The 23,543-nt window shown below is 41.2% G+C and overlaps 1 protein-coding gene across 9 annotated transcripts in view; it reads left to right on the top strand.

Annotated features, from left to right (window-relative positions):
• Window positions 1-23,543, top strand: part of L3MBTL3 (L3MBTL histone methyl-lysine binding protein 3) — a 114,761-nt gene that overhangs the window by 65,567 nt on the left and 25,651 nt on the right. For 8 of the 9 annotated variants that reach the window (XM_089530399.1, XM_089530392.1, XM_089530397.1 and 5 more), the window contains exons 12-16: window positions 585-661; window positions 3,327-3,412; window positions 7,947-8,057; window positions 14,566-14,680; window positions 16,084-16,186. In XM_089530399.1, coding sequence (XP_089386525.1) covers window positions 585-661; window positions 3,327-3,412; window positions 7,947-8,057; window positions 14,566-14,680; window positions 16,084-16,186 — 492 coding nt within the window. The remainder of the gene's footprint in view (window positions 1-584; window positions 662-3,326; window positions 3,413-7,946; window positions 8,058-14,565; window positions 14,681-16,083; window positions 16,187-23,543) is intronic. The other variant, XM_089530401.1, reaches the window with a different exon arrangement.

Here is a 23,543-nt window from a genome sequence, read left to right as displayed (position 1 = left end):
CTTTTGCCCCATCTGCTCAAGGCCATTGTCTACTTCAGCTAAATGGTGATGCTATAATACAGAAAATGCTTCCTTGTGGATATACTCAATGGTTTCCCCTTTCTAGTTGGGTAATGGGTACTAATGCATTAATTGCAATACATTAATTTGATATTAGAAAAATATTAGAAATGTGTACTTTTAAATTTTATTTTAAATTATATTTTACCAAGATTTGGAATCTGATTGATGGTAACATGGTTGGATCCTATTTTATTTTCCTGTTGTCTGCGCTCCAGGGTTGGAAAGATAAACATACACCATCCACTATTCAGTGGTCAGAAGTTCTTCCTGTTTACCTGCACATGAACGTATATTTTATAGGCATCGAGAAAAAGTACTTTTGGAAATATGGACAGCCTAGCATTCTGAGCCTCTGTCCATGTTCTATATATTTCCTTCCTTCCTTCCTTCCTTCCTCTCTCTCTCTCTCTCTCTCTCTCTCTCTGTGTGTGTGTGTGTTTGTGTTTGTGTGTGTTCTTTTTTCTTTGCATTTATACTTTAAATGTCCAATAACATTTTTTAAAAAACTATTTTATCTGCAGGTGTGAAGCAGCGAGTCCACATATTCATCCAGTTGGGTGGTGCAAAGAACATAGGAAGACACTTGTAACCCCGCCAGGTCTGTATAAAACAACTCTTCTGTACACTTCATAGTGCAATAGTTCTAATGAGTAGTTACTAGAAATTTTGAGGTGGAATGCCATCAGTACACTGATGAGACTCAGCTGTTCCTCTTCTCAAGTCAGATGAGGCTATGCAAGGGTTGGACCAGTGCCTAGATGGCTTTATTAATCTGGTAGAGGGCCAATAAACTGAGGCTGGATTCCAGTAAGGTAGATGCACTTGGTGGTTCTTGGGTTTGGGACCTGGGTCAACCATGTGTTCGGAATGGGGTTGCATTCCTTCTCCCTCAGCTTTGGAAGTATTCTCACATTGATTGTTGGAGACCCAAGTAGACTGTGGCTCAGAGTCCTTGGCACAAATTTCGATGGCTTTTCCTGGTCTCTCAGATATAGGAACTTTTGTAGGGCTTTTTTTTTAGCTCACACAGTGGCTAGTTAAGCAGCAGCTACAAACTTGCGGATAATCAAATCTGCAGAAGTTAAACCCACAAAAGTTTATGGCTGATTGTAATACCTTGCAGGATGAAATCGGAACACTTATACATCAGATATACTTATAGGACAACCTTTTAATGTACCATAAATATTTAACTTGCCAGTGAATTAATTGTAGCTTCTCAGTAGCAAAAGCTGTAAAACAACCCACACAGATCAATGGTTTAATTCACTACCATAGTATGAGTCACTCGAAAAAGCAATTCTTTGAAAACTGTTACCTTTTAAACAGTAGGCATTTATAAACAGGGGGAGTTCAGATTGGGTTCCCCACAGTGACAGTATTTCCCCCCCATGAGTTGAAGCAATGTTCTCTATGTACGGTATAGAAAATTTTGTTCAGAGCAACTTCACCAAAATTGCCGGCTGGGCAGATGGCTGTCTATATTTAAAATGTGATAAATAACTCTTAATAGCTTCAAATTAGTATGCAGCTCTGTAAAATGTTAAGATCTGAAATGCACATGCCTCTAGGTGACTGTTGTTTATCTGCCCAAAATCACAGTGGGATTTCTGTGATACTTTGGCATTATATGTCCTGCAATAAAAGGTTCATTCTCTTTATAGCTGGGATTTTGTGTCTGGCATGAACTATATTTTGTTCTGTCTATATTTGTAAGAAGGTCTCCTGCTTTTGTTGTCTCCGGTCTCCTGTTCACATGCAGGGCAATCAAATGCAAATCAGGAAGCAGAACCATAGCATTAGTTCCCATTTTGAGGAAATGTGTGCCTTTTAGGCCCACACTCATGCTTTGGATGCAAATGCCCCAAAATGGTGGTCTGAGCCATGGGGGGAAGCTGTCTCACCTCACCTTTTCTAAGTGTGGTGCCCTTTCTGCTCAGATTACAAAATACCCCTGGCACTTCTTGGACTTGGAAGGGTAGTGCATAAACAGCTGCTTACAAGTAGGCTTTCCACTTCAGACATCTACAACTCAGAAAAAAAAGAAAGAAAGAAAGACAGTGAAAGTGAAAGAATGTGAAAAATTGGAAATGTACATTGCCATCGGATGAGGTGTCAGAGTCCCAAGAATGGCTTGTGGAACATTGGACTGGATGGCCCTTGTGGTCTCTTCCAACTCTATGATTCTATGATTCTAACACATGGCCCTTACCACAGGGAGCCCCACAGGGTGAGAGGAGTGGAAATCATACTTATTTCTATTTTGAAATGATGGAAGGGAAAAAGGGAAGGGGACGGGAAAGAATGTAGCAACATCTTTAAGACTAACTGGGTTTTATTTTGTTAAGGAAAAAGCAACATGGGATATACAGTGATAGAAATAAAACATGTATGTGAAAGTCACTATGACTAAGCAAAAGCAATTAAGGAGCCACACAGGTGTAAAAGGTAATGTAATTAGCAGTCCTAAATGCCAAGGACAGAAATGCAGAGTGAATAATTGAAAGCACCTGAGAATTGTTAAGTGGACAAGGTGAAATGATGAAATCATTAATTATGGGTTGAACCTTGAGAACCAATCAAAATGGATGTACACGCCCACTGGGTGGAAACTGGCTAAGTGGGTGGTGTTTTACTATGACTATAATAATTGCTTTGATTCCCAATGTCTTTTGTGGGTAGTTGTTGGGTAGTTGTGGAGTTTTGTGAGTAGTTTGGAGAGTGTAGAGATTGTGATTTGTGAGGGCATTAGTATTTGTATATAGTAGAATAAAGTAGATCTTTTATATAAGACTACTGAGTTGTCTGGTGTCTTGGGTGAAGAGACAAGAGCCAGCAGGATCCTGAAGAAGTGTGAAGACTTCTGTGGAAGCAAGAGTGAGAAGGCTTGGAGAATTTGTCAGGGTCTTCAGCCTATTCTCTGAAACTCTGCTGCTTTAGAGCAAAGCTTTAACCACTGGCCAAAACTGGTCAGCGCCGGTGCATAACAAGGTGGTGAGTTAGAGCCAGAGGTGAAGAGCTACAACTCCCTGAGCATGACTTGCCTGAGCATGACTTTAAATCTACAAAAGCTTATGCAGAAATAAAAACCAATTAGTTTCAAAGGTGCTGCTACATTCCTTTTCTTCCTTTCCTATCCCTTCTACCTTTCTATGCTGCAAGAGATTAGCTCAAGTGTTTCTTTGAAAACAACTCTGGAAAATATCAATTCAATTATATATTTCTTGCATTATCTAATTCTTGTTTCGTTATTGATCTTTTAGATTATCCACAGGCCAAGCATTTTTCTTGGGAGAAATATCTGGAAGAAACTAGTTCATTACCTGCACCTGCCAGGGCTTTTAAAGTGGTAAGAAAAATATCCATGGTTTTAAGTTATCCTGCTTATCAGTTACCACTGCTGCTGCACATGTTATCCTTGGCCCTGTGATCAGTGGACTCATGGTTGCTTATTTGCCTGTTGCTGTATTTGTATACAACCATTTCAGATATATTTTTCATGATATTTATTTTAGGGGTCAGCAGCTGTGAGGCTTCCAACCAAATCCATTCCCTGATGAGAGCCATCTGTTTCTTCAGTTGCTAATGCAAACAAAAACATGAGCAATTACATAAGAAATAGAAAGCAAAGTTTTGAACACACCTCTTCCCCTTCCCCTTTCTTTCTTTGATTGAGATGATGGAATATAATATATAAATTTGATTGGTTTTCATGTTTTCATGTTTTCTTTCTCTTTCACTCATCCTGGCCCCTTTATGTGTTCTACAGGGGGAAAAGAATGAATAAGGGAACTGTAGATGCACAAAGTAATGGACTACTAAATAGAGAACACTTTCTCAATCAGATCAAAGTTCATTCAAGTCCAGCATTCTCTTATTTCCACTAGCCAGTTGGAGACCTCTGGGAAACATACAACAACAGGGACTAGATCTGGCTCTTAGGGCCTTAAGTAAGGCCTTTAGCATCTTGGAAGCCACACCCCCTCAAAATTGAGAGTGGTGAGGGCTTGGTCTTGAAGCTGTATCTCAGTTGTTATGCTTCTCCTTTGCCTAAGGAAAGGAAGGATGAAGCCATATACTTGGATACACTCTGCCAGCATCTTGAGGTATCAGCTGAGTGCTGTGCTTCACTTCCCCTTAATCTTCTCCACACAGGGATGACACAGGAGTCCTGTCCCCAAAATGTGTCATTTGTTGTTTCAGCTAGTGTTTGACCAGGACCAAAATGACACCGGGGACCTGGACCTGGACTCATCTGTCCCATGATTCCACATTGTTACTAAATCAGGTCCTTTGTTCCTAAAAAGATTCCTAGTGCTTGCCTGAAAGTGACTACCTTCTTCTGCTGTTTTCCCTGTGCCATCCTGTGGAGATGTCACAGTCTTTGAACTGTATTTCATATAGTTACTTTCATCAATAGTCTGACCTTTTAAAAGCACAGGAAGATACAGATACATTGGGATGGATTCATAGGAGAGCAACAAAGATGTTTAGGGAAGAAGAAGATCCTATGAGGAAACCTTAAAGGACCTGCATTTAGCCAAGAGGAAATGATAGCCTTCACCAAGTGGCTGAAGGGCTGACACACCGTCATTCATTGTTTTATAAAACTCTTATGTGTCTCTGCACACCAGCCTGCTATATGTTTGTCTTTCATCACTGCGCCACCGGCAACTGTGCAGCAAAGGCAGGAAGGGACCACTTGGCCCTTCTCACCCCACAGTGGGAGGAGGCCCCACTAGCTGTTACCCCTCTTCTGGGCTGTTACTCGGTGCAGGACACATCCACCTAGTAATGCTACTGGGTAAAGTCCAAACATAGTTAGCATCACCATTTCACTTAAGTGCTCTTAAGTCTTAGTATTTGAGGAGATTTAAGATAGAACAATGAACAGATTCTCTGGTAGCCTTTAAAGCTATATAATGACTATATGGCTGATCCTCTGCTGTATCCATGGTTTGAATACACACACACACATTATAAATAAACATATATGATATATAAAAATATATAAATTCCCAAAAGCAAACCTTCATTTTGCCATGTTATATAATTTTATTACACCATTGTATTTAATGGAATGTGAGCATCCCTAAATTTTGGTATCCACAGGGGGTATTGAAACCCCAGCAGATATCAAGGGCCTACTGTATATTAGTAAATTACTAGTTTAAAATATATATTTGTTCTTTGTGATCTCTGTGAATCATACAAATAGGTTATATCTGCGCCTGCACAGTAAAGCTCAGAAACTTCTAGAATCACTGGGCAAAACTTAGTTTGCAACATTTTGGCGGTATCTCTGCCCACCCTTATAAAGCCCCTGGTGTTCCCACTCTTTCCCCAATTCCCTTCGTCCGCTGCACTAGCAACTCGAAGGAACTTCACTCTAGAATCGCTTGTACCTTTCAAGCTGACCGAAAGCTTAATCTTGGCCATTGTTTTTGACCATTCTTATCAGACTTTCCCTTGGATATTGTTTGCTGACGATTGAAAACTGGACTGTTGGGCTATTCTCTCCATTTTGTGATTTGGCTACGTTGATTTTTATTATGGTCTCCTTCAAGAAATGCAGCAAGTGTGGGGCTAAAATTCCCATCTCTGACTGCCATGATTCCTGTGTCTTGTGCTTAGGAGAAGCACATAACCCTAAGAATGGTTCTCTTTGCAAGTCCATGGCAGCTCAAGCTTTGAAGAATCGAGACTTGAAATTCAAGGCAGCTCTGTGGGATCAGGCCCTATAACTGGCCTCTGCTCCGGCCCTGGAGGGCTCTTCGATTGCTCATCCTTCTACCTCTGGTAAGGAGATGGAAAGGCCTAAGGAAAAGTCCTCTAAGGACCCCAAGGTTTTCAGGGCTGAAAAGGGCTGGAGTGAGGATTCTAGGAAGGCTTTAGAATGCAAGCACTCCTATGACAAGCCTTCCCACCCCAAGAAGGATAAGCCCTCTGACCATTTGTTTTCGAAATGGGCCCATTCTGCCTCCCCCACTCCAAAATCAAGCCATAAAGAGCCCATCCATCCGGGCTCCATCTGCTGCCTTCGGCGCAGACCCAGAGGCATGGATTCCGACCCCAGCTGTCTCTTTGCCAACATCGTGATTCCAGTCGATACCGCACAGATTGTTCATCTCAGATGTTGGGAGATCTCTGTCACCCCAATATCTAGTGGAGCTGGACCCTGCCTCTCCAACCGATGATGTTCGGTCCTTCACTGACTATATTGTTCATGTGGCCAACGCTCTCAAACTCAAAAAGTCAATTTTTTTGAATCTCGAATTCAAAAAGTCACTTGCTTTTTGTTGTTCTTTTGTTGTCTGTTTTATTGAATCATTTCCTGTATTGCTATGTATTTTATATGTATTATCCTACTAGAGAGGCCCCTCCCCCACCACCTTTCCCTTCTCCTTTTGTGTCGTGTCTTTTTAGATTGTAAGCCTGAGGGCAGGGAACCGTCCAATTAAAAAGATTGTATGTACAGCGCTGTGTAAATTTACAGCACTTTATAAATAAAGGTTAATAATAATAATAATAATAATAATAATAATAATAATAATAAAGTCTTGCACTGACAATGATGCTCTACATCCTATCGAATGGAGAATCCACAGCACTGAACCAGCTCCTGCCTCCATTGGGAGTCTCCCTTCGCTGGAAAAAATTGCCATGCGCTCTTGGTCCATCCCAGCAATAATTGCTTCCACCTTGACGAAAATCAAGCATTTATGTCGTATTGCACCATCTGGACTGAGTTGCCTCTTCGAGCACCCCAAGACAAACAAACAAATAAACAAACAGCTTCATTTATATACCACTCCATGCTGAACTAACAGTGTCTAAGTGGTTTACAACTGTAAGCTAATTGCCCCCAACAATCTGGGTACTCATTTTAGCGACCTCGGAAGGATGCAAGCCTCAGTCGAACTTGAGCCCTTTTGCTGGTATTGAACTCGCAACCTTATGGTTTCGAGTGAGTGGCTGCAGTACAGGCATTTAACCACTGCACCACCAGGGCTCTATACTCGGCAATTGTTGAAGGAGCTCAGATGTCTTTCATCTCCAGAACTACTTCTTCTTTCCCTCGGATAAGGAGAATAAGAAGGTTGAAGGGTTGGAAAAGAAATTTTATGCCTTGGCAGTGCTCAACCTCAAGGTGACCAACTATTCAGCCTGCAAGGGGGCTTATGTCCAGCATCTCACGGAGATCATGGAACCACTCTTGGACAAGATGTCAGATGATAAAAAGAAGCTTGCTATGGCTCTCCATGTTGCTATGGCTCATGCCATAGTCCCAGATATTGCTAAAGATCATGCTTCGAATCTGGGACTGATGCAGCCACAACAGGATCCTCCTTCAATCTATCCACCTCCCTGGGGAGGAAAAGGAACTGACACACTTGCTCACCAGATCTTCCAACCCATGCCACAAATGGCAACTCCATCCTGAGACGGTCTTGGATCTGATCTTGGAAGCTATGCAGGGTGGTCAGCCCTGGTTAGTACTTGGATGGGAAACCACCAAGGAATACCAGATGCTAATAAGCTATATTTCAGAGGAAGGAAATGGCAAAAACCAACTCTTGAGTATTCCTTGCCTAAGAAATTGCTAAGAAATTCATGTGGGTGCCATAACTCAACAGATGACTTGAAAGCACACACACACACACACACACACACACACAGGATTAATTAGGTGTAGGTGATATTTTGAATATTTAGTTTAATTAAAATGATTTTATCAGACATGTTGGAACAAAAAAATAATCAGTATTTTTGGTGGGGTTTAGAAATCACTACTGTTATTAATTTTTATTGTATTTTTTAAAATAGAAAAGTGGTATCCAGAGTCATAAAACTAAAACTAGAATTATCTTTTTTTGTTGTAGAAACCATGTCATGGATTTCAGAAGAATATGAAACTTGAAGTAGTTGACAAGAGGAATCCTGTACTGATCAGGGTAGCCACTATAGTAGATACTGATGACCACAGAATTAAAGTAATTGAGATTTGCTTTCTTCATCTTTGCCTATCTTTTTAAAACAAGAACCTGTACACACTGCTACAGTTACTGAACAATTCATTTTGCATGACAGTTGATTCTTACTCATAGTGATCCATATAGCTTTCCCATTTAATCTAGTGGAAGAGAAGATGACATTCCACTGTACCCTGTGAAACCACTGCTCTTAAATTAAAATGAATAAGCCTGCAAATTCATGGTCTGTAAATCATACGTGGTTTTTTCCCTATTATACACTCCGTTTAGAAGACAAAATGCATCTAGAATGTTAAATTAAGAGACACTTCTAAATTCAATTCCGTCCTATTATCTGAAGAATTTGAATGTTAATCCTTTGAAGTGGACCTACATTCACTTCCTCTAAAAGACTGACAAATACTAAAACTGAAGGTGGCAAGGAAATAAGGCATTTTAAAGCATATTTACTACCTTGAGTGTTTTGAACTCTCAAGTTTTTAATAGAGAGTACTTCTTAGTTACTTTTTGTTTTATTTATTGGATTGTGTGTTTTATTTTTTATAAACTTCCTTGAAATCTTGGATAAAAGGCAGTGTTTAAATAAATAAAGCTTCTTTTGGAATGGGTAAAAATAGATCTACCAGGGAATTCTACTGTATACAGCTTTTTATATTAATGAATAATTAAATGAATGAATAATTAAATGCTAATGATTTAAAAGAAAAGATCTTTCATCACAACATTGTATTCCTGTTATATGTAAAACAGGTCAAAATTGTGGGGTGGCAAGATTGGGGCTCCAATCTTTCCTGAGGGGCTTTCTCTACTTACTGTTTCTCAGTTAATCCAACACAAGTTGTTGTCCACTTTTTGTCCATTACAATCTTTCAATTAATACAGCAACTGTCAGCTTAGATTCTATTCATCTTTCTCTCTTTTGTAGTCTCCAGCTGTGATTTGATTGAAGATGCTGAGAATTAGCATTTTCTTATTTAATAAATTTAAACTAGAGCTGCAGCAGTTCTTTGTCCTTAAGGGGAACTTTCAATCAAAGGCAACACTTTAGTTGCTGAAATTTCTTCTGCAGTGCATAGATTCATATAGGGCAGGGGGCAGGTAGATGTGTAAGCTACATGTGCTGACACCTTTCCACTCCTTTCTTTACCTCTCTCATGTCTGTACACAAACAAGCTTCTCCCCCTTTTCCAGCAAACATACATACTCTCCTTCGCCCATATCAGCACCTGTGAATAGAAAGGCTTAAAACCTCTGATCCTGTGGTGAGATGCCTCTCCTTCCACTGCCAGGCTAATTGGCACTGGAAATAATAATAATAATAATAATAATAATAATAATAATAAGATTTATTTCTAGCCTGCCCAATCACAAAGAATCCGGGCGGGTTACAAAAGTAAAACACATCAAATTACAATAGAGTTAAAAAACATCAAACCCTAGACCTATCCCCCATTCCCAGTACTAAAACAGAATTAAACAGTAATAGTATAAAAACATAAAAAACATTAAACAAAAAATAGGCAGAAAGATAGGCAGGGAAGAATAGACAGATGAGGGGACAAATATCTCTATATCTGGGGAGGGTAACTAAGTTGGAAAGGCCTGCCAGAAGAGATCCGTCTTAAGTGCTTTCTTAAAAGCTGTCAGAGTGGAAATATGATGGATCTCCTCCGGCAGGTCGTTCCATAGTTGATGAATACAGCTGATGAATACATCAAATGGGAATGTGGGGATAGAGGTCATATCAATGTCAGTGACCTCCAACCTTTGGGTTGCCTATGTGTGATGTGAAGCCTTCACAGCTAAGAAGAGATTTTGAGAATCATATCTAGATGTCTAAAATAAGTAACAAAAATTTAACTCCTCATATTTCCCCTCCTCTTTATTTTGTAAAATATTTACAAGGTGATTAGTAGGTGTAGAATGCCCAGAGAGTGCTTAAAATACAGTACAGAGTTTTTGAGATTAAAATATTTGATGCTTTATTTTGAGATTATTTTTACTATAATCCCCAGGTAACCTATTTCAGAGATGTTGTTATAGTTCTTCTTTGTGGTCTCTGTGAATCACACAAATGGGGTTATCCTGTGCCTGACCCCGAAATTGCTCAGGGATAGCCATTGCTAGTGCTGCTGAAACCCCATGTATTCCTGGCTTCGCTTTCTTTCGGAATGTATATGTTAATGTGTTATCTTTGCTACAGTCTTATCTTTGCAACTTAGCAGCTTCCCTCTATGTTACTGACTGGTTCTGTGGGAGAGTACTCTTTTCAAGCGGCAATAAAGGGAAAATGAAATTATTTTTAGAGGGGTACAGTTGAAGCCATGTTGTGTTCTCTTGAGCTTGCCTCATTCTTTCATCTGCATTGAGCATTCACCATTTTGTTTAGTTTTAAGAAGAATGGATGCTGAATCCCATCCTCTTCTCTTAACATGTTCACTTTAGATTCATCCTCCCCCTGATGCATGACTGTAATTGGTCACAGTGATGGAGCTGAAAGAGATGTAGTTTCACATCATGAGGTAATTGTCCCATATGAGTCCCCTTTGCTCTATTTGGAAGATACATATATCAGTTCCATGTCCCACCCTTAAATGTACACACTCTTTCCATGTGTGTATGCCAAGTGCATTACCATGCTGGTTATACGGCTTTGCCAGCCATAAATTCTTTTCTTTCCATGCTGTCGCTTGGCCCTATCACATTCTAGCAACTATTCTCAGTTGTTTCTGTTCTCAGCTGCTCTACAAATATTTGGAGTTCAGAAGTCATTATTCCAGAAGTCATTATTGGAGACCCCTTCCAAATCCAAGCCTGTCCATTGACAAAGTGAGCTCTGTGGACCTCTAACCAATCAAGTCCATGGTGTGGAAGCTTTCTCTCTGATTTTTCTTACTGGTCTCCATTAGCCATATAGTTGCTGAACTTAGAAACTGTTCACTTAATGCTCTTACGCCAGTAAGCAGACTAAGGCCTGTTACAGACTGCCAAAATAAAGCTGCTTCGGGTCTCTTTGGAGGCATGCTATTTAAATGATGCATGGGTCCTAAGAGTCCAGAGGTCGTGCCAAAGCCACACTCCATTCCTAAGCACTGGAGTGCAGCTTTGGTGCAGCTTCTGGATTCTTAGGATGCATGCATCATTTAAACAGCATACCTCCAAAGAGACCTGAAGCAGCTTTATTTTGGCAGTCTGTAACAGGCCATAGTTCTCCAAATGCTTTGCCATCAGAAAATTTCTCCAGATTCCAGTCACTCGTGTTGGACCTTATTCAGTTGTTGTTTTTGTCTTAAGTTAAGCATCTCTTTACAGCCATATCATGGCATTTCTGATGACTTGGTGAGCTTTCTGATTTATTGACACCATGGATCAGGCAGTTTTTGAATTGTTGCAGGGCTTTACAACCTCCTTGATTGGGTATGTTACTTTTAATGGTTCAAGTATAGGTTGAAGGTAGTAGCTTCTTCTACCCTCAGATTCCTTTTAGTGGTCCAAGAAATGCTTGAAAGTGTTAGCTTTTTCTACATTCACATCATGCTCCTGGTAGATAGCCCTTCCGTTGGTAATCACCAGAGCTGCAAAGTGGTATGCTTTGCGAAGGGATCAACCTCACCTTCGTTAGGCCAGATATTTTTCCTTCTTATTGATGGTCCTATCTCCTATCCATTTCAAACAGGACATTTTCTCTTCAGCATTCTGCTGTAACTTTCTATATGTTCATAGAGTGCTAACTTCCAGAGTTATTTCCTCCTTCATTTGCCTACAAAGCATCTCTGTAAGTGAAATGTAGCAACTACCCATATGGCATATGAGTTAGTAGGCTAGCTGTCTTCTGCTCAAGTGATTTCAACTAGAGTGATTGCAGTCTCGACTGTATTCCTTAATGGAAGGACATTCAGGAGTCACCACATGAACTGGACTGCTCATTTTTGTATCTCACTATCACATAGATTCAAGGTCACAGATAGAGGCAGTATTTGGGAGGGCTGTACTTTTTTCCTGCGTGGCATGACACTCCCTCCTCCTATGGTTAGTAGCTTACTAGTCTCCAATTTGTGTGATTCACATAGACATAGACAATAAAAAAGGAGGACAGGTTGTTTACCTGTAAATGTATTTGTTCGAGTAGACATTTGTGAAATCACACAACCCTGCCTATCCTCCCCTTGTTGTGTCTTGCCTCTCCTTAGATCCTGGGTTGCTGCTTTGGCATCCATGGAACTGAGGGTTTATGTGGGAAGTGAGCTGGTAGATCACTTGCAGAGTGGACGGGACTACTGCCAAAATGCTTTTGTAATAACTGTAGAAGGTTCCAAAGATGTACTGCATAGGCGCAGGATAACCTCATTTGTGTGATTTCACAGGTGACCACTCAAGGAAATACAGTTAAAGGTAAGCAAGTTGTCCTTTTCAAGATTATGTCTCAATGTGTATTCACTCATATACTGTAATAATGCTTAGTATTTTCTTTTGAAATGTTCTTCCATAGATATATTTAGGTTGTTCAGAAATTATTCAAATGAACGCTGTGATTGTATAGAAGGGGTCTGCACACCTTATGGCACATGAAGCTAAATCCTTATTTATTTTCTGCATTTATGTATTGACTTTTCCTAGTGTAGGGCCCAAGGCTGTTCACAACAATAAAAATAGCCAAAGAAACATAGTAACAATAATTAAACAGAATTAAAATATTACCATTAAAAATCATACATTAAACGATATAAAACCATTTAGAAAATGTGTGTGTGTGTGTGTACCTTCAAGTTGCCTCTCAACGGTGACCCCATGAATTTCATAGGCTTTTCTTAGGCAAGGAATAATCAGATGTGGTTTTGCCAGCCCCATGCTTTGGAATATAGCCCATGGTTATCGAACTGTGGGGCGGGACCCCTGGGGGGAGCACATGAGTTGCTCGGTGGGGGGCATGAGACTTGAAGGCCCTGATACCCCCTCCTCTTCCTCCTCCTCTTCCCAAACTTTTTATGTATAAAATTTACACATGCATTGCGTAAAATAGTGAATTTATTTAAATAAAACTGTTCTAATTTGAATGATATCATTTCCTTTTGAAATGTTAAAATATGAATATATATGAATGTACAAATGAAAATATGCACACTAAATAAATAAAATAGTTTTATTCATAAACCACATCAAGCAGGGGAGCAATGCCCACATGTAAATGTAAAGGGGATCCCACGGGTAAAACGTTTGAGTACCACTAATATAGCCTATAGCACCTGATATTCATTGGTAGTCTCCCAATCCAAGGCAAGGGACGCAGGACTCCCGCAAAAATGGAAAAAACTCGCAAATATCCCCCCCAAAAACCCTCTTCTTCAGCAGGAACCCTCTTGATGGTTGTGAGAGAAGATGTCCTTGCCTCATTCTTTGCCCCTTCCTTCCTCTCTCTCTTTCTCCATGCCTGTTAAACTTCCTTGCCTTTTTCTTTACCCCCTCCCTCCTTCTTCATGCCTGCTAGCTTTCACTATCTCTTCCTTTCCCCCCATCTCACTCCTTGTCTCTTTCTTTGCCTGCCTGCCTGTCCAACCTTCCTCTTTCTCCTGTCGCCAGGATGCATGTGGTGGGAAAGAGCCCACTTTCTCTTTATTTCTCTCTAGTTCGGTTTCATCCTTTCTTCCTGCCCACTCTACACAAACTCGTGAATAATCACATCTGCGAATGAGGAAGGCCAATTGTACCAGGGATGACCCTGCTTAGTCCCAAGATCAGGCAAGATCTGTGGCCTTTAAGGTATTTAGAATACAAATGTTAAAACTAGGGTACCCACCCCCATAAGAATGTTTCTTGCAAATAATTAGTCATTAGAAGCCTACTTAAACAAAAAGGTCCTTTACCTACTGGAGGAAAGGAGAGCAGGGAGGGTGCCAGGCTAGCCTCCCATGGAAGAGTTCCATGGGATGGGAGCAGCCACTGAGAAGGTGTTCTGTGTCCCCACCAACAAAGTCTGTGGTGGTGGCAGCTCTGAGAGAAAACCTTCCCCTGAGGATCTTTAGATTCTGGCCAGTCTACATAGGAAGATAAATAGTCTAAACAAGTAGTCTAAACCTAAGCCATATGCAGATCTCACATGATATCCCAGTCAAAGTTGTGTCTTTACTACATGCGTGGGACAAGCGTTGTTTAGCCTGATGGATTACAAGTTCTAAAGGTCTAGTAATGACTGTTGTTCAGGACCATTTCTGTATTTAGTAAGCCCTTGAGCTTATTAATCAAGACTTTAATGAACTAGTTTCTATTAGCATAAATCTGCAATTCTTATTTCAATAGAGTTAACATAAGAGCAGCTGTAATTAGCACAAATGGAAGCTCTTAGCTTGATTTGAATCATTTGGTGTTTATGCTTTCCCCCACGTAATGCTGGTAATTTAAATAAGGGGATTCTGTAATGATTACGTTCTGTAATAAAAAGCAGGGACTCTTGGCAATAACAGGGAAATAAGATTTTGCTGCAGTCTAAATGTGCTATTCCATTGTATTCTAGGTTCACTTTGATGGCTGGAATAGTATTTATGATTACTGGATTGATACTGACAGCCCTGATATTCATCCTGCAGGCTGGTGTGGAAAAACTGGACATCCTCTTCAGTCCCCTCTTAGTAAGATGCATCATTACATAGTAAAAAATTGAACACCATTATGATAAATCTGCCACTTATTAGACACTTTCTCTGTATTGGCAAAGTGATGTGGCACAGTAGATCCATGTTACTACTTCATATAATAAATATTTGTGCCTTCTCTGAAGAGCAGTCATTTTTGTTTGGAGACATTGGCAATCATAAATAGTTTCAAGTTGCAGCTCTGTGTGTGTGTGTGTGTGTGCGTGTGTGTGCGTGCGCGCACGCACATGCATGGAAGCTTTTGCAAAACAGAAAATTTTCAAGAACTGAAAATAGAAGAAATGATACATATTTAATCATAGAATCATAGAGTTGGAAGAGACCACAGGGGCCATCCGTTCCAACCCCCTGAATAGACTATGAAAAGAATTTTATCTAGATTCCTTAATACATAAAGTGCTTTTGCACAGTTAAAACTAGTGGGCCCACTGTGTCCATTCCTGGAGAAATCAGATCTGGCCAGGGTGGTACATGCCTTGGTTATATCCCATTTGGGTTACTGTAATGGGCTCTATGTGGGGCTGCCTTTCAAGAATGCTTGGAAACTTCAGTTGGCCAAAAGAGCTGCAGCCAGGTTGTTAACTGGAGCTGGCTACAGGGAGCATACAATTCCCTTTTTGCAACAGCTCCATTGGCTGTCGTTCTGCTAAAGCACTGGTTTTGACCTATAAAGCCCTATAAAAATAATGCCCTATAAATGCAAACTTTACAGTGCTCTATAAATAAATGTTAATAATAATAATGACTGCTATCTCTCTTTACGAACCAACTAGAACACTGAGATCATCCAAAGAGGCCCTCCTCTCTGTCCCACTATTTTCTCAGGTGTGTTTGGTGGGAACAAGAGAGAGGGTCTTCTCAGTGGCTGCTCCCAGGCTCTGGAAATCCCTCCCTAGAGGCCAGGCTGGCTCCATCCCTGCTTTCATTTTGGTGGCAGATAAAAACATTATTATACCTCCTGGCTTTTGCACACTGACGTGAGTGCTGTAAAATTTTTATAAAGAGTTTTAAAATTTAAACAATGTTTTTAACTTTTTGAAATTGTTTAATTGTTTTTTAACTTGGACTATTTTAAATTTGGTTAGCTGCCTTGAGTCCCTGTTCCGGGAGGAAGGCAAGATATAAATAAATAAAATAATAATAATTTTGTATAAAGTAGTACTAATCATGACACTTTAATGAATATGCATTTTCTGAAGAACAAAGCACAAAGCACTTCTAACTAAGTGTATAAGTATACTTGATCACTTTTGTTCAGAAATAGAGGATAACAAGACTGATACTTCCATTTTATTTTTGTTTGTCTATGTGTGATGCATATCTTCTGTTCTTGATAGTTTAAAAATAACTATATTTTACCTCTCACTTTATTTGTACAGGTCCCTTGGAATTAGTAGAAGCTTTAGAACAAGGAGGATGCCCTACAGCAGGCTGCAAAGGAATTGGACATATAAAAAGAGCCAGACATATGGGTCACCACAGGTGTGTGTTGTTTCATTAGACTGCCACATTAACTTGATTTAACTGTTAGTTGTTAGAAGAAAGTGTAGGAAGAAAAAAGACAATTGGATATTCAAATATTTAGGTGCTGAACATTTTGTGACAAAACAAACTATTTGTAATTCCAATTGTATGTTTAGCTTTAAGACTTACTTGCATAACATATTCCTAGCCATTTTTTTCTACTAAGGCCTCTAACAAGCTCACCCTATCCTCTGTCTAAAAATTCTGCTTACCAACAACAACAAAAAGCTCAGATATCAAAAGTTATATAAATAATACACCCTATGTTACTTTACAATATCTACAGCTTCATTCTCCCTTCAGCCTCATGACTAATTTCTTTACAAGGTACATGTAGGAATTAACTGGTATGTCCTTCACCATAAATGCAAACCATAAGCCTGAACTCAAGTATGCAAGCTTTGAGTTAAGTTATTATAAATCATATGAGTGTTGGTTGTTTAATAAAGAGGTATCTTTGTTTATTTAACAAGCACAGCAGTAGTGTTTCAGCTTTTTGTATACATGTGTTTGCCTAAAATTCTCTGTCCAGTTATCCATGAGATTCAGTGTAAATTTTAATATTTTTTCACTTCAGTTAACGAGACATGTTTAACTGATTGTGCCTGTCCACAGAGTGTAGCAACTATGTTTTGCTCAAGTTTTAGTCCTTGCAACTTTATTTGGGAATCAGATGTCATACATCACATAGCAATACGTACTGTAGGAATCTCTTTTTCAGAATATCTGATCCAAGTGATAACTGAAATAAATGAGAACCATATGCTGTTTAAGTCTGAGGTAAATCAAATACAGTCAGCCCTTGGTATCTGTTGACTTGCCATCCATGGATTCAGGCATCTGTGGACAGCAAGACTGCATTGTCCCCAAATGTGGTGCCTGCATGTGGCCACGCCGCCATTAGGGACAAGAAGTCCTGTTGTCTGATATATAAGGCTGATAGTGTGGTATCAGGGATCAAACACACCTCAATGCTCTCTCACCCCCTAGTACTTGTGCTCACGCCACTGGTGCTGGTGGGAGTGTGACTTGCTTGAACCTAGCAGAGCTGTTGGGAGACTGAGGGTGGCGGCAGCAATCATGTTTTCCACTCCTCCACCTCCTACTCCAGCGATGCCAAGCACTATGCTAAGGTAACTCCCATCCTTGCCCCCGTGGCCCTCTCCTTGTGCCCACCCAGCATTAGAGAAACAACCCCCCATTAATAATGCTGCCTGTTTCCATTGCTGGGCAGCAGGGCTATTCAGTGGCTTTCCTCCCTCATCATCTTGGCACAGTTAACCTCCTGCTGCTGCTGAGGGAAGAACCAGGTAAGGTGGTTCTCCAGGGAGGATGTAAACAGTGGATGTGTATGGAGCTATCAAAGCCAGTGGTGCCTTTGAACCCCAGACCTTTCTCTGGCAGTCACACATAATCCTCCGGATGGTCTCCTAGGTAAGGAGTCCCGTTGTCTCTAATGGCGGCATGGCTGCGTGCCTGTGCTGCCATTGGGGACAACAGAACTTGAGCATCCACAGATTTTGGTATCCGTGGGCGGGAGGGGGGGGGGGGTTCAAGAAAAGATCCCCTGTGAATATTGAGGGCCGACAGTATTAGAATTACTCCTGAAATAGTTTAATTACAATTATGGGTTTACAGCTTAAGTAAACAGCAAGTTTAGTAGTATCAGCTTCTATGGGCAGAGGACGGACCATATTCTGGTCAAGGTGGGGCTGAAGGTCATTGCTCATGCTCCCCTCGGGGGTGGAGGACCTATTAGAATGGTCCGCCCTCGAAGGCTGATGGAACCCAAAAGATTCCAAGAAGCCCTAGAGGGTTTTATGGTTGGGAACAACGGCAAATCTGTTGAAGCCTTGGTTGATACCTGGAATAACGATATTACCAGGGTTATAGACATTATCGCTCCCAAGCGTCCTTTCCAGCTTGCTTCTAATAAGAAACCATGGTACACTCAAGATCTTCAAAAGATGAAGCGAGCTGCGCAACGACTAGAGCGCTACTGGCGGAAACATCACCACTTATCCAACAAGACACGCCATAGGGCTCTCCTTGACTCCTATGGAGTGGCAGTCGATACAACAAAGAACTTGTTCTATGCTGCTCATATTGCATCAGCAGAATCTCATCCAGCAGAGCTGTTCAGGGTGGTTAAAGAGCTAACCCAACTGCCTCCCACCCTGAACTCTCTTCTAGAACCAACAAAAGCCTGCTGTGACCTATTTAACTACTTCTTTGCAGATAAAATCTCTTGGATAGGAGAAGATCTTGATGGCGGTATTACAACAGAAACTATGATAAAGATGTCAAGTGACTCCATGAACTATGTTAGACTGGATCACTTTGAGTTTGTAAATACCAATGAAGTGGACAAGTTTCTTGGTTGTGTAAGGAGGACAACATGCCCTCTTGAGCCTTGCCCATTCAGATTGACCGCTCAAGGAGGGGATACAATGACAACATTACTTCAGACTATAATCAATGCATCCCTTAGGGAGGGGAAATTTCCATCTAAACTCAAACAAGTGGTGGTTAAACCACTTTTGGAAAAACCCTCCCTAGACCCTTTGATAAGAAATAATTAGAGACCGGTCTCCTTACAACCATTTTTGGGCAAGATGATCGAGAGGGCCGTTGCTTTCCAACTCCCAAGTCGTCTTGGATGAAGCCAATTATCTGGACCAATTTCAAACCGGCTTCAGGGCGGGATACGGAGTTGAGACTGCCATGGTTGCTTTGGTCGATGATCTCCATCTGGGCATCGACAGGGGAAGTGTGACCCTGCTGGTGCTCTTGGACATCTCAGCGGCATTCGATACCATAGACCATGGTATCCTTCTGGAACGCCTGAGAGAGTTAGGTATCGGAGGCACTGCGCTCCAGTGGTTCCGTTCCTACCTCTTGGGTAGATTCCAGATGGTGAGGTTGGGGGACAGCTGTTCTCGTAAAAGAGAGCTGACATCTGCCGTCCCTCAGGGTGCCATTCTGTTCCCCATGCTATTTAACATTTACATGAAGCCACTGGGAGAGATCATCCGGAGGCATGGGACACGGTGTTATCAGTACGCTGATGACACCCAAATATGTTTCTCTATGCTTCCGACTCTTGCAGTGACCAAAGATGGCATCTCTCCTCTGCCTTGAGTCAGTAATGGGCTGGATGAGGGAAAACAAACTCAGACTGAATCCAGAGAAAACGGAAGTACTAGCCATAGGATCCCTAGGCCCAGGCAAGAAATTTGCCAACCTGTCCTGGATGGGGTCACACTTCCCCTAAAGAACAAAGTTTGCAGTTTGGGAGTACTCCTAGATCCATCTCTGTAGTTGTCAAGTAGATGACTTGGCTAGGAGTGCTTGGTACCAACTTTGGTTGATATGCCAACTGTATCCCTACCTGGACCAAAAGGACCTCGAAGCAGTGATACTCACACTGGTAATCTCTTGTTTAGATTTCTGTAATGAGCTCTACATGGGGCTACCTTTGTACCAAGTTTGGAAGCTTCAGTTGGTCCAAAATCCTGCAGCCAGATTGGTCACTGGAACATTTAGGTTTGACCACATAATACCAATATTAAAATGTCTTCACTGGCTGCTGATTAGCTTCCGGGCCCAATACAAAGTGTTGGTTATCACCTTTAAAGCCCTATATGGCTTGGGCCTGAGTTACTTGAGGGAATGCCTCTCCCTACACAATCCATCCCGCACTCTCAGGACATCTGGGAAGAAATTATTAGAGTGTGCAAAAGCTAGGTTAACAGCAACTTCCCACAGAGCATTTTCTGCCATAGCCCCCAAGTTATGGAACGACTTGCCAGAAGAGATCTGCTTTATCACCACCTTAGATGCCTTTAAGAAGGCACTTAAGACAGATCTCTTCTAGCAAGCCTATCCACCAAATCTGCTATAAAATATCCCACCTCCATTAGTACTCGATGCTTTTATGAAAGTTAACTTTATTTCATTAACCTTATTGTATTGATAATATGCCATTGTTTTTATTGAATGTATTTTATATGTTTTTACTGTTGGAATAAATTGTAATCCTGCCTTGATTCGCAAGGAGAGGCAGGAAATAGAAATAACATTATTATTATTATTATTATTATTATTATTATTATAGCAAGTTACATATAGAACACAAAAATTGCTTCCAACTCACCAAACATTGAATTGATTCGGATTAACCTTACAGTAAATTATTATTTTTTGTGAAACTTTGGTAGGCTTATTTAGTCTTCTTTCTTATCCCTTGATAAATTCTGACAACAAATATTTTACTCAAAGGATTGTTAAAGATGAAAAGGATCAAAATACATTTTGAGTTGGAGCATACATGCCAAATTTTGTAAATATCAATAGTTGATAGTCATGTGGAAGAAGGTGCTATTCTGCTCGTGTCCTTGCTGACTTTCTCTTAGGCATCTTTATCTAAGGCTGCATCTACACTACAGAAATAAATCAGTTTTACACCACTTTAACTGCGCTGGCTCAATGCTGTGGAATTCTGGAAACTAGTTTGTTGTGGCACCAGAGCTCTGTGACAGAGAAGGCTACGTGTCTCACAAAAGTACAATTCCCAGACTTCCATAGTATTGAGCCATGGTAGTTAAAGTGATGTCAAACTGGATTGTTTCTGCAGTGTCTGCATGTAGCCTTAGGTGGGACACAGACTGCCCAAAAAGGGCGGTCTGCCGCCCCCTCCTTTTCCGCCGGTGGGAAGCCTCAGCAGATAAACCACGTGGCTTCCCGCCAGCGGAAAAAGAACCCGCAAAAAGCGGGCTCTTTTTGTCATGCTTGTGACGCCCGAGTGCGCAAATGGCACACTTATGACATCACAAGTGCGACGCAACATGCAGATGCTATGTGTCCATCACATGGTAATGGTAGCACCCAGGGCACCGCCATTTTGACACCACCGCAATGTGCTAGGGTTGCGGAGTGTGCAGTGGCGCCGCCCTCGGACAACCCTAGCACGAATCCAGGCCGGCGCAAATACATCTTTGCTTGTGTTTTCCTGCATGGCAGGGTGTTGGACTGGTTTGCCCTTGTGTCTTCCAAGTCCTATGATTCTGTCTAGTTTGTCAATGTAGAAATAGAATGCCATACTAGATAGACATTTTATCTGATCCTGTGTAAATCTTCTTGTGTTGATTAAAACAATGTAAATGTAGTTAAGCACAAGCCCTTTATTCATTTATCTGAATTTAACTGGGATTTACTTCTGATGAGACATGTATAGGATTTCATTGTTAACTAGAAAAGAAAGGCCGTGATAATATTCCAGTACCAGTTGCTACAAATTTGATCTGTTCTGAAAATATTAGAATACTTCATTTAAATAGGATTCAGAGAAAAAAGATTTAATTCTCTTCTGTCCCCACCAAAAACATAGTGAGAGACTAGAAGCTTGTGAATCCAGATCATCCTAGCTCTTCGCTCTCAAATTGTGTTCCTAGTTTCCTTTTGAATTAACAGGGACAGTGTAAAATGGGTATAATTATCTATGTCAGGCTTCAGTCCATTGGTTCTTTCATCTCAGTTAGCTGAAAGTGTACTTAAATATGCTTTTGAAAATTTTCTTGACAAGGTACATTTAAGTTGTCAGGAAAAAAAAACTTCTGAAAGCAGGTAGACTGGTCATTTTCTGATAGCATATTGTTTGAGCCGGATGAAACCTGCAGTGATTAATTATGGCGCGTTACAGACCGCCCCTTTGGGACGGCCTGTAGTCGCACCTTTCCCCGCCGGATCGGGGCCTCAGTGTCCAGAGCGGCAGCCGCTGAGGCCCCGATCCGCCGCTTTCCATGCTGCGGGGAAGCGGCAAAAGGCCCCTTCCCCACAGCCTGGAAAGGGGTGTCCTTGGGGCTTCAAGCCCCAAGGACACCCCGCAGCAGTGGGGAGAAGGAGAAAGGTCCGTGTGAAGGCTGCGCCCAGCAGACCAAAACAGGAAGGAGCTCCAAAACGGAGCTCCTTCTGGGGTCCCGGAAAGGGAGCCCTAGGTGCCCTGCCGCGACCCCAATACGTTACAACTGCGCCGCCTCGTTTGGAGGTGGCGCGGTTGTCACGTAACAATGACGGCGGCTGTGTGGAACGGCTGCTGCCATTTTGTGCGCGCACAGCGCGCACTAGGGTTAGGGCGGTGCAGAAGCACCGCCCCGCCTTAACCCTAGTATGCGTACTTTTTAGCCCGTGTGTAACAGGCCAATGACAGGGTTAAATTGAGCATCTTTTAAAATATAAATCTTAATAAAGGCTTCAGGGTTCCGCAGTGGTGGAAAAGGTGTATAGACTCACATACAAACAAATTACTCATTGTCTTGTGCTTTTATATGAGAAATGACATACTGAATGTCATAAAAAGTTGACTTTCTAAATTTCACAAGTCATAAATCCCTGTGATCAAAAGATAACACCCTTCTGTATTCAAAGATCCATCCAAGATACTCTTTTGCATTCTGCTTTTTTGTGATTTTTCACAATGAAAATTGGGGCAAAGTTAGGTTTACACGTTTTAAAATGTTAAGACAGAATGTGAATAAAACTGCACAATCCACCTGAAACAGCTGGCCCATTCAGCACAACCAGGGTATACCTACCACCCTTAAAACACATCAAATAACTTACAGTTTGCTTAGATCATTCTGGAAAATCCAGAGCCCTTCATTCTGATGCTATGTGGCTGTCGCACACAGCAGCAGAGGACACATCCAATGTGTCCTCTGTTGCTGCCAGTTGCTTACTTTGAGGTCAGAATGAGGCACCCAGCCATGTGATTGAAGTTGGGTGCCTTGTTCTGACCCCAGAACAAAACAACCTATGGCGATGGTGTATGTGCCACCTGGCTCAGTGGGACACACATGCAATCAGTTCTCTGGCACTGGAACAGCAGGCATTTGCAACAGGGGAGGATCAAGGCAGTTCCAGAGACTGGGTTACTCCTGCAGTCTACCCTGTATCAGTACAACAGGACCTGATATGATAGTATAGCTTCTTTGAGCTGAACATGAAAAAGTTTGATATTTTGGACTGGCTTAGAACAGCCTAAAGATTATGTAAGGTAGACTGGATGGTGAGACTGGAAGATGGTTAACTTCCTTACATCAGACATCTTAGTCCTTAAGCTTCTCTCAAAGAGTAGTTTATGTTATGAAAAACAATCATGTCATAATGATTGATAAATGTAGAATAGTATGTAAAAAGATAGCTACTGTTGTGGAAAAGAAACAGCAGGTAAAATATGTGGAGTTCTTTTTCCTTGCATTTTATTATACAAAGACAGACCATGGACAAATAAACAAATAATTAAATAAATATACAA

Source organism: Sceloporus occidentalis, unplaced genomic scaffold, assembly GCF_023333645.1.
Source record: "Sceloporus occidentalis isolate IW3139 unplaced genomic scaffold, rSceOcc1.0.p SCAF_6, whole genome shotgun sequence".
Classification (NCBI taxonomy): Eukaryota; Metazoa; Chordata; class Lepidosauria; order Squamata; family Phrynosomatidae; genus Sceloporus; species Sceloporus occidentalis.
This window is presented reverse-complemented; position numbering and strand designations above follow the sequence as displayed.